Raw genomic sequence first — 12,470 nt, forward strand, 5'->3', positions numbered from 1 at the left:
AAAAAAAAAAAAAAAAAAAGAAAAAAATACTTGTAGGCCAGCAGCCACAATGAATAATTTTAGATCAAATGGATAAGTCATCAAAATCATAAGCAACTGGAATGGTTTCAAAAGAGATGAGGTCAAGCAACTTTAATTACACTTATTGTTACCTGAACTACTGATTTGAGATATAAATCTTTCAAGTATATAAGCTTTACATTTGAATGACACAGAGGATACCCTTGAAAGAGGAAAAACACTACCAGAAAGTGAACCAGCTTCAAGGTGGAAAAGAAATCCCTATTTTTTGTCCCAAAGAAAAAAAAAAAAAAAAAGAGAGAGAGAGAATGAGATGAATGCTAGGCCAGAGTGTCTGAGCGCTGCCCATGCCTGCTACTAGCTCATCCCCCTCCTTGGCCACACTCGTACCACAGACCCTGGACCAACCTTCCTCTTCCTCCAGGCAATTCAAACACCTTCTCAAGCAAAAACTGTCCTTCTGTCTGCCTACTGGTTTTCCTTTTCTCAACAACTACTCCTGTCTTCTGTCAGAGGTACTAATTTCTTCCTGCTGAGCTCTTGGAAAGCTCTTCCAAATGCATGGTCAGAGATGAAGACCACTGATGGGACGTCCACCCACTGCCACCCCACATGCAGCTCCAGCGGTTCCTACTTGTTCTCATATACACAACCTCACCAAAAAAAGCACCAGGCTTTAACTGGGAGCACAGCAGGGAAAAATGCCATCCTTGTTCCATCAGCAAAGTGCCACTTGTCTGATTCTTCCCCCTCCTTATCTCCAAGACAAAGCAAAGGTGCTTAAGAGTGGGAAAAGACATGTCCTATAGGCACTCTGCTCTGCTATAGGGAGACAAAACATTTACCGTGAAGAGTTGGATCTTGAGAAATCATACTAGAGGCTGGGAGTTTGGATTGTTTGGTTTGTTTTTTCTCTCCTGTGTCCATAAATTCCACTTTTTATTCTCTCACCTATGGTGTGGTTCCTGACAATTCGATTCACTTTGTACAGACACATCACCCTCCTCCCTTAAGGATTTAGTTTCATTTAATGAATGGATTTAATCCATAAAGACTAAAACTACCATCAATGTCAGAACCTTTCAGATAATCACTGGGTGAGACACCAGATGCACATTGTTCATGAAACATTAATACTGCTGTGACCCAGAGGGCTTTTTACAATACTTCAAAGTCCTTATAGATAGTTTCTCTATTCCCATGAGAAAAAGAGGTGAGAACTTTCTGACGCCTGAAACTGGGGAAGATGTTCTTCCCTCTCCTTCTAAATTTCCATCGGGGCAGCTGTGCCGCTGCACTACCTTCCAGTCTGTGGGCTGGCAGAGGGGTCAGGACACTGGACATTGGCGGTACTGTCATATATGTGGGCAGTACCTCAGTTGCTGTAAGTATTCTATGGGTGTTCCGATGCATTTTAGTGTCCTTAAAAAAAATCCAAACCCAAACCAACAATACTTTATTCTTTTCTGTTATAAACTGGCCACCTTATAATGTAATGCCATAATGCTAAGGCTACATATTACAGAATCACAGAATCACAGAATCATCTCGGCTGGAAAGGACCTTGAAGCTCCTCCAGTTCACCCCACCCTGACCGCTCCCAACTCCCCCAGATCCCTCAGCGCTGGCTCAGCCCGACTCTTCAACCCCCTCCAGGGATCCCGGGGACTCCCCCCTGCCCTGGGCAGCCCATTCCAACGCCCAACAGCCCCTTCTGCACAGAAATCCTTCCTCAGAGCCAGCCTGACCCTGCCCTGGGCAGCTTGAGGCCATTCCCTCGGGGCCTGGTGCTGGGTCCTTGGCTCCAGAGACTCATCCCCCCCCTCTGCCCCCTCCTGGCAGGGAGTTGCAGAGGGCCAGGAGGTCTCCCCTCAGCCTCCTCTTCTCCAGACTGAACCCCCCCAGTTCCCCCAGCCGCTCCCCAGCAGACCTGTGCTCCAGACCCTGCCCCAGCTCCGTTGCCCTTCTCTGGCCACGCTCGAGTCACTCAATGGCCTTTTTGGGGTGAGGGGCCCAGAACTGAACCCACTCAGCGAGGGGCGGCCTCCCCAGGGCCGAGCCCAGGGCTCAGATCCCTTCCCTGTCCCTGCTGGCCACGCCAGGGCTGACACAAGCCAGGATGCCATTGGCCACCTTGGCCCCCTGGGCACACTGCTGGCTCCTGTCCAGCCGCTGTCAATCACCCCCCAGGTCCCTCTCTGACTGGCAGCTCTCCAGCCACTCCTCCCAGGCCTGTAGCCCTGCTGGGGGTTGCTGTGGCCCAAGGGCAGCCCCCGGCATTTGCCCTCAGTGAAACTCCCCCAGTTGGGCTCAGCCCATCGCTCCAGCCTGGCCATTCTTAAAAAAGAACTGTTTACTACCAAAACCCAATTTATTTCTGTGATATACAGCTGTTACATATTAAGGGTACCTGATGGAGAAAAAAAAACCCAACCTTTTTTAACCTTTTTTTTTTTTTTTTTAGACTCTAAGAAAAACAGAAAGTTTGTAATGAGAAAAGACAACCATAACTTGTTTCAAAGCCTTCAAAAGTGGAGAAGGAAAGGTCAAATCTTTTGCTTTTTCAAAAAGTTTTTCAAGTTTATTAAAAGAAAAAAAGACTTCTAAGCTTTGCTATTAATCATCTACAGTGAGTCTTTCAGGATGCAAACAAATTCCCCTCTTTCACCCAAGGAAACTAAAATTATTCCGATGTTTCATGAATAAAAATAATGCACAAGAAGCTACTTCTACTGTTTACCAAAGGAGATTCGTGTTCATTCACAGTAAAGATATTTATACAATAATTACTAATTCAGGTATTTAATCTGTGATACACAGAAAGATGGGAGCAAGGCACACAGCTATGTTTAAACAGCACCGTGACAGCTGTTATCTTTTTCAACTATGGTAATCCGTCAATATTTCAACATAAACTCGTTGACTTTCTTCACCCAAATATAGCACAGTGAAACTATTTTGCCACCAGTTCAATGCTGTTAAGCAACGGAGCTGTGAGCACACACACCAGAAGCCAGAGGTATTGGGCAACAGACTTTTTAGGAAAGAGCAGCCCAAGGCATGATGCTGGAAGAGTCAGAGAGAGGTCAAGAAAGGCTTTTCCAGCTGAACAAAAATATGAAAAAGTAGGCACTAGGAAAGAAAAAAAATAATAAAACATTGGGGATAACACTATTTCTATTCTGAAAATTTAAGTATTAAACTTTTACTGGACTCTAGTGCTACGTGTTCCCTCTTGCATCCCTGACACACAGCCAAGGTGGGATGATACACACCATTCTACTGAAAAATAAAGATAAAAATTGTTTCCTGTATAGAATAACTGAGGAATTTGGGTCCTTCATTCCTTGAACAGCGTGAGCACCATTAACCCTTGGTTGCCCACCTCTCCCAAACAGCCACACCCTGCCAATAGCTTAGTTTATGTGAAGTGGAGGCTGAGTTGACCACAAACCTGTGTATTTATTTTGACTCAACATCCACTATTTGAAAAATTTCTTCTCGTCCTACACCATAATTTGGATGAATCTTGCAAGAACTTTGCATCAATTGGGTTTTGGGCAAGCAATTGCAAATTATTTGAGAGGATTGTCCTAACTAAACCTCACCTCCTTAAGATACTCAGCTACCAAATACCAAGTAAAACAAAAATTAAGTCTTGAGCTGCAGAAACATATTACTTGTTGACTCAAGCATTATGTTTGGCAAGCATGAGGGAAAACAATGCGATAAAATCAGGGGCCAGGCAGTGCTGTTCCAGCAGAGATGGCATTACAACCAGACTAAATCAGCCTCTGTGCTGGAAGGGATTCTCAGCTTCCCACTGTGGTGAAAATCACTGCAGCATTACCCAAGAGTTTGAGAGATGTTAATCAAGTCAGCTATACATTATGCTGATGCTTGTTAAGATGTAATGTTCAGAAATAGTAATATAATTTTAAAAATGTAATGGAAGAAGATGAAAAAGTCAGGTTTGGGTGCTAGGAAAAGCTGTGCCAGGGTCTAGTAGTGGTTCACAAATCCTGGGACTGGGGCTATAGGTACAACCTACAGCTGCTTTGGGATTGGTGTCAACTGCAAACATCTACAGCCGGAGAAACCTCCATCCCTAGAACAGTGGCCTGGCAATGGGGTAAATTTGGCCCTAGAAAGCTAATTCCTGGGAGTTTTCTTGCCAAAAACCATAGCACATCAATAGCTTGGGTTTGAATGTGCTAAAACTGAACCAAGTAACAAGTGAACCACTTGTTTCTCATCTCTGTAGATAAATTCTGAGAAATTTCATTGATGGGAGTGATCTCGCATAAGTCAGAAGCCACTGCAAGAAAAAACGAAATTCCCCTGGGTTTTGTTAATTCTCAAGTTAGCCAAGGAACTTGTTGTAGTATTTCCATCAATTCTAGGAATGAGATTATGTTAATCAAACACTGACCTTTCTTCCTCCCCACTGTCTTTATAATGCCGTTTCCAAGTTTGATTTGGATAATGGGCAATTAAACCAGCTTTTTTTTCTTGTTTCTGGATTTCAGTTAACAGTTTTTAGAAATTATTTAAAGAATGTAGGACAGAAGTGTTGCATTATTCACAGCACTGTATCAAAAGAAAAACTGCGTGAAATCTTGACATTAAGAGATTATTTTTTTTCCCCCCTGCCTCAAACTGTGCCAAATCAGTCACTTTTATCCTTGTTACAGCAACAGAGATGATAAAGTTATTGCTTCTTAGTTTCAATAGGTTAGATACTGTTAAATACAAAATGTGTAATATCCTGGTAGAGTGATTTTTTTAGTTTGAGTAAAACATGGTATGTTAAATCAAAGACAAACCCAGAGGGAATAACAAGGATGATTCCAAGTAGGAAATTGGGAGCCATATCCCAGTACAGACTGGGACAACCAGCCTCTCTTGCCATGGCATCCACCATCCATCAGTTATCCCCACAGATGCTGCCTATGTACCTCATTTCTTCATTGATGTTTGTCATGAATTTTTCCCCCTGCCGTGAAACTTTAAGTGTCCCTGGAAAAGTTTTATTGACTTTATTCTTTTCCTTAACTCTTGATAAGGAGCTTAATGATGGTTATGGGATCCAAGCAAATTAAACTGTTTCTGGTTAGGCGTGCAGTTTTGAGATAGGCAAATTTAATTCACAGCATATCGAGTTAATATGCCTTTCTCTCTAAATCTGAACAGTAAAGGAAATACTCTGCAGTAAAGGAAGTAAAGCTTATCTATGAATATGCAATTATTCTGTATGACAAACAGCTGATTTGTTCGGATTACAAAATTTATCTGTATACTAAATAAAATGCAAAGAAGTAACAATGTCCTATCAATGCTCTGAGAAAAAAAAAATGTCAGCAGCACTGTTTCTTAGAATCAATGGAAGAGGTGGTACATACAAGCATTTTTCTATAAACATAGCTATTAGGGTTGGTCATGATGACAAGGCATGTATGAGAAAAACCAACAAAGAATGAAATAAAATACTGTTGTGCACAAAGATTTCCTGCAGTTAAATCATACAGGGCTACATTTTGAAAGGTTTTATTAACAGCTTCTGTAATATTTAATCACATGAAATTCTACAGTCCCAGAACAGAGTGCTATGTGAATAAAAAATGTGGACAAACTGCTTGCAATGCATCTCAAATACTTTACATCCATTTTACACATTCACTTACAGGACAAGGCTGGGGTTTGGGGTTTGCTTTGGGGGGTGTTTTTTTTTAGAGGGTAGGATACAGGGGGTTTGTGTGTGTGTGTGTGTGTGTGTGTGTGTTTGTTTGTTTGTTTGTGGGGTTTTGTTGTTGGGATTTTTTTTTGTCTGTAGTTTTTTGTTTTTTTACAATAAAGACTCATTAAAAGTCTGACACTAATGAGATACTAGTTGTAGCCAGGTAGGTAAAGCACAACTCGATCAGGACCATCAAATATCTCAACACATATTACATTGCCCCTCTCTGCTGTAACTCTTACAGGAGCAGCTTTTCCATAACACCTCCTTGAAGGGGTGATATTGCCCTCTGACATAAATGTCCCATCAAATTTGAAAGGAAAGATTTTTTTTCACATCCCCTCTTCACCACTGAACCAGGGGATAGAAACTGGAGAAGAAGGTTTCCCTTCTACACACCACAGCAAACGATTGTTTCACTTCAATTAAAAATATGTAAGCCCTGTTCAAAACTGGAAATCTTTCACACAGCTCCTCTCATCATCTCGACATACTGGAACAGTCAACCATAACTGGGAGCACAATTGAGAATCTGTTCTTTCAGAAAAAAAGCCTGGATATTGCCACCAGAAGGCTCGCAGACTCTGAACTCATTAGCTCTCAAAATTAAAAGCACTTACCTCTTCAAGGACATCTGCAAGCTTACTAAGTATCTCCTCAGGAAGGCTCTGGAATGTGGGAACACTGTAATACAAGAGAAACCTCGATTAATGGATCCCTCTATACAGGTCATAAACCTAGCTGCATTTCTCTCACTTATCTTCCAGAGATATTTTGCCCTCATCGTCTGGGGCTCAACAAGCGTTCCCTGGAAAAGCAGAATATATAATAGAAACCTGATCTTCTTCTAGCAGCCAAGATGTAGTTTGTGATGATGGGAGACCACTTGCAGTAAAGACCTGAGAACCATTCATAAAGCTGGTAAGTAACTAAGAATGAATTAAGGATTTATGGGAATTAATCTGTGCCACGTATGACTGTGCAAATTTTTTCCTGGTCTGCTTCCACCGCACCAGAAATGAATAAATAAACAAGCAAATAAATAAATACATGGCAGAAAAGATCAGTTCTAACCAGCAACAGATAAAAAGATTGACTGAAACCACACACAGACATAACAAATGCAGAGCACGAAACTTCCGAGGGCCCGCCACAAATCAGCATCAAACCACTGTAAGAATTATTGAAGACTTCATCAGGAGTTTTGCATCCAAGTTTGCCTTCTTTTGCCAAAAAGACAACTTTTCCACTTGTGTGGTAGCATTTCCCTCTGCAAAAGCCTCCCAGGCTGAGAGGGCAATGCAGCAATAAAGAGCTCACTGGCCCAGAGTGCACAGGACTGAGATTTCATTCAGTCTGGAGCAGTATGTGAAGGATATGAAGTTGTGTCTCCAAATCTCCTGCAAGTACCCTGACCCTGAATTTGTATCTCCACTACCTAATAGCTGCCCAGTGAGGTTGTGGAGTCTCCCTCCTTGGAGCTACTCCAAAGTCATCTGGACATGGTCCTGGGCAACCAGCTCTAGGTGGCCCTGCCTGAACAGTGGGCTTGAACCACACGACATCCAGAGGTCCCTGCCAACCTCAGCCAGTCTGTGATTCTGCAATAACTTGTCCTCTCATTCTCTATTTTCCATAAAAACTTGATGTTCATCAATATTCACAAGTGGCGCTAAACAAAACACATAGACACAATATATGCAATGTAATTGCTTTAATTAAAAATGCTTGCTATCAATAGACTAATTAGCAATGCATCTACATGAAATATTAGCCCAAGCCTAGGACTGAGCTGATTCAGCTCTATGGATGTTATTTCCGAGAACAGTTCTCTCAAGAGTTGCTCCATTACATGGTGTAAACCCAGTCCTATGCTCCTAATACTAAACTGAGATCTCCACTGCGTTGTTCTGATTTCAGGAACACTGATGATTAGGTGCAAAGTGAGAAGGGATGGAGCTGTTGGGAGGAGTTTCCTGCTGAGAGGTAAATATAACCCAAAATAAATCACGTTTATCCTTTCACACAAGGTTTCCTTTTTACTTTGGATCACATAACAGCATAAAAGTTATTCTCCACATTTTGGGGAGCTAAAAAATCCAAACCCATATGTTTTTTGCAATCCTGAGCTCTGGGAGCAAGTCCCAGCATGTGTCTTTGGGGAAATCACCCCACCTATATTTGATGAGCCCTAAACACTTTCTGGATGCACAGTTTGGTGGCTGCTTCTTCACCCATAGAAAACCCACCCACAAAAGCAAAGGGACATCTGAAAACCTGGCAGAGGGCTTGATAGCAAAATTCAGTATTTTGTCTGGAGCCAAGCATGAAGTGCCTGGTGAACTTAATTTGTGAGCACAGTAAAGTAGATTTTGCTTTTATTAATTAAATGTATGTTATGCTGCAGATGAATTAGAAAGTTTGGAAGCCCTCATTACTTGTTTTTAAAAAGTAACTTCAGCTGAATGTATTAAATTATAGAACTGGCCAACCAAGTGCGGAAAAATATGATCATTCATGCTTTCAACAACATCTTCTGTTTTTTCCTGAGGAAGCACTTCTTCACTGGAAACACATGGGTCCACAATCTAACAAGACCAAACAGAAACAACTAAGAAGTAATTATATGATGTCTGGGCCTAAGTATAAAATGAAAGTTCATTATACCACCTGTAGCATTCCCAAATGAGGAATAAACTTATGGGAGAAGATAATACTCCCAGACATCTGGACAAATTTTACTGTGGTTGCACCATTACACTCCCAGATTGGAGGAGAATGCATCACATCACAGCATATTTTTTACAGATAATTACATATGTAATATGAAATTATGTAATATATGTGCAATCTAGGGGAGGGTAGCAGAAGACATGTATTATAGACCAAACACATGAGAAACAGGCAAATAGCATATGATCTCTGAAAAATTTCTAAATCTATTCTATTGAAAACTTAGGATATTAAGTAAACAACGAAAATTTCCTAAGAGAAATGCTTACAACTTTAACACAGCAATAGAGCAGATAATGGGAAAATCAACTTGTTGACAGAACAACTCTGACTATATCACATCACAGAATTATACGATTAATATCGCAGGTTCATACTGGTTTATGATGGGCCAGTATCCTTCTAAAACAACTAGATGTGTCAATACAGCCAAATTACATTTGAACCTCATAAGAAGAGGTCTTACAGGACCTTACATCACTTTAGTACCAAAAAACACTTGTACTGAAAAAATGTCTTTATAAAACAGTGGAGAGAAAGTATTTGTTAACCTGTTAAAAGACGTTACAAATTCAGGCCAACAGAGCTGATGATAATACCGATAGAAGAACAAGATTTGAAAAGATGCTCAAGTGCATAAGACAGTACTGAGTGTTTGGCTTGATTCTCTACATCAATAAGAATATACCTCCACTCTCTCCATGACAGAATTAAACTGATTCATTAAATAGATTCTTGCTTTCCTCCAAAGCCTGCCTGTACTATTTAAAGTTTTGCATACAAAAAATAATGTTTTGGAGATTATTTCCATGTGGGTACTTGGACTCAAAGGAAAATGGAGCCTCAGCTCTAAAGGGAGAGCTTAGAGGAAAACAGCTGAGCTGCAAGTTGCTGCAAGAGGGAAAACACATGCTAAGAAGACAACCAAGAGCCAAACACTCCAAGGAAATCCTTGATGTTGCAGCACAGCAAGAGGTAAGAAACATTGTATTCAGTTTTTTATGATTTTGTGAAATTTGTGAAAAAGTCTGAAAATATACAAAAGAGAGCATTCGGCACTTCAGATGTATTCATTATTTATGACAGAAGAAATCACAGCAAATGCAGATCCATCTCATCAAGCAATGACTTGCTCAAGTAAACCCGGATTTTCTCTGACAAGTTCTTCTTCAGCTGCTTCTTAAAACCCATCAATAATGATTTTAAAACATCCATGTCATCTACTCTAGATAGTAACAATTGCTACAGCTAAAAATAAAGACATTCTTCTATCTGATGTTGAAGTCTCAAGAAAGTTTAAAACTCATGACTCTTCTTCCTACCTGTAGCACACATGAAAAACTTCATTCCGCTTTTCTCCACAATTATCTCCCCAACCATCTTCATAACCATCTCCCATCTCCACAACCATCTCCCAACCATTACCCAGGAACTATGTCTATTGTAGACTAAGCACTAGCAGCTTGCTCAGCCTCTCCTAGCAAGCTGTGCTTCCTGCCATGTTGGGTTTGTGTGTGGTAGGGTTTTGGTAACAGGGGAGGGAGCTGCAGGGATGGCTCCTGTGAGAAGCTTCTCAAAGCTCCCCGGCTCCAAGTCAGATCAGGCTCTGGCCAAGGCTGAGCCAATTGGCGATGGCGGCTGTGACTCTGGGATGACGTGTTTAAGAAGGGGAACCTGGGAGGAGGAGTGAGAGTGGTGAGGGAGACACCTCTGCGAACACCAAGGTCAGTGGAAGAAAGGAGGAAGCGGAGGAGGTGCATCTTGCAGCCCGTGGTGAGAGGACAGGCTGTGTCCCTGCACCCATGGAGGTCACCAGTGGAGCAGAAGCCCTCCTGCAACCCATGAAGGATCCATGCTGGAGAAGGTGGCTGCACTTGAAAAAGGCTGGGACTCAGAGTTAGACTCTGAGTTGTAGTTCATCCGTGGGAGGACTACAACATGTCGGAGGGACCCACGCTGGAGCAGCTCCGTAAGAGCTGAAGCCCATGAGAAGCACTCACATTGGAGAAGTTCATGGAGGACTGTCTGCTGTGAGAGACCCCACACTGGAGCAGAGGAGAAGCAAGGAGTGCTCCCCCTGCGGAGGAAGAAGAGGCAGAAACAACAGGTAAAGAACTGACTGAAATCCCCATTCCCTGCCCCTCTGTGTTCCTGGCAGGGAGGAGGTAGAGAAATCAGGAGTAAAGCTGACCCTGGTAAAAAGGGAGGGGTGTTTTTAAGATGTACCTATACTTGTCACTGTCCTACTCTGTTTGATTCTTAAATTAAGTGGTAGTGGTGTTTAAACTAAACTGATGTTCTTCTTCTTCTTCCCCTAACCAGTCTGTCTTTTGCCCATGACCATAACTGGTGAATCACCCCTCTGTCCATCTGAATCCCAAGCCTTTTGCTTTATTTCCTCCTTCCCATTCCTGAGAGGAAAGGAGTGAGTGAGCAGCTGTGCTCAGTCGCCCTCTGGGCTCAGACCATGACTTCTACAAGTCCAGTTACCCAGTTCTGTGGACTTTCTCCAGCTGCCTCTTATTCCATATAACATGGAGCAATTTCTCCACCTGCATTGAATATAATATTGAGAAGTTGCCCTGAAAGAGAGAGTTCTTCACTCCAACACACCCATGGTAACGTGGGAATCAAAACACCATCTTGTTCATCCTGAATGAATGCCTTCATCCCTCCTGGGCCAGAGAGATGATCAGGGCTTTCTTTGCTGCCTAATCCTTTAAACATATTTTGAGAGACACTGGTAAAGCATTTAATTGGAGAAGACACTCCAGCTCTGCTACAGTGCTCAGAATGGTGACCAGCACCTAACACCTCTAACACTGATTGGACAAAAACCCCATTGTTACGTGATGGGGTTACGGAATAAAGCTGGATATGAAATAGTAATGCTTTCACAACTAACATTCTACTCATCTGCAGCCCCCCTTGCTCCTCGAAGTTATTTATGTTGATATGAGTGTTAAAAAATATTTCTGTCAAACTATTTATGCCTATTTTATAGGCCTCCCTTGAAAAAATACAGTCCAAGGTCTACGTGAAGATCCAAACCAACCTCCAAAGGTAGCACATAACTAGGCAAACCAGATCCCTAAATTAAATAAATTGAATTTTAACAGCAAATGCCAATACACCTGTTTGTTTGTTGTTGGTTTGTTGGGGGGGGGGTTAATCAATCCACAAACATCACAATGCTTTATCTCAAAAGATGTATGACTGCCATCACAGGTAACAGGATGAGGAGCAACCTTGGACCCTCTCCAGTCATCTTGTCCCACACCTCGTTAGAGCACAAAAAAGAGAAGTAGCTTCACTGGTGGAAGAGGCAGTCACGCTGGTGAGGAGAGGTGAATTTTTGCTGGCTATATTCCATGCTATTCAGCTACTGAATATTTTGTAGGGGAAGACAGCCCATATACTTGATGAGGGCACCATGGGGAATTCCTTGCTGTCTGCAGGAATGGGAGACCAGCTATTCCAGTTAGCTCCGAAAGCAACACATGTTCACAGAGAGCTCAACATGCTGAACAGAGGCTGCTGAAACAGGGGAAAACAGCTGCACCAAAATGTCCATATCGAATCTCTGTCCCAATATGAAAGTAAAAATGAGCCCAACCTGAAGGCAGTGGAAGGAGGTGTGAAAGATCAGCTTTCCATGCCTGGTCATCTGCAGTCACTGAGCTGCTCTCAACTTTTAGGTAGAAACAACATCCCCCATTAGCAACGCTAGTTCAGTTACTTTCTGAATTCAGTTACTTTCTAAATGCATTTCAAAATGCATTCCCCAAACTTTTGAAGGGTGTTCATTGAAAGTGTTCATCCAGCTTTGCAGTTGGTGGCACACAGTCCTCGTGGGTTAACTCAGAATCAAACCTTTTATCTTTTATTATTGGTTGGCACCATAACAAATGCCACTGTTGCCTCTGTTCTATGCCTTGGGCCAGATGGGTAAGCATAGTTTAAAAATCAAAACAGATCA

General features: G+C 42.1%; 1 protein-coding gene across 1 annotated transcript in view; it reads right to left on the reverse strand.

Annotated features, from left to right (window-relative positions):
* Positions 1-12,470, reverse strand: part of PRKG1 (protein kinase cGMP-dependent 1) — a 458,834-nt gene that overhangs the window by 152,999 nt on the left and 293,365 nt on the right. Inside the window, exon 4 of the mRNA XM_026851989.1 lies at positions 6,379-6,442. Within this exon, the coding sequence (XP_026707790.1) occupies positions 6,379-6,442 (64 nt within the window). The remainder of the gene's footprint in view (positions 1-6,378; positions 6,443-12,470) is intronic.

Source organism: Athene cunicularia (genome assembly GCF_003259725.1).
Source record: "Athene cunicularia isolate RWA chromosome 6 unlocalized genomic scaffold, athCun1 chr6_part2, whole genome shotgun sequence".
NCBI lineage: Eukaryota > Metazoa > Chordata > Aves > Strigiformes > Strigidae > Athene > Athene cunicularia.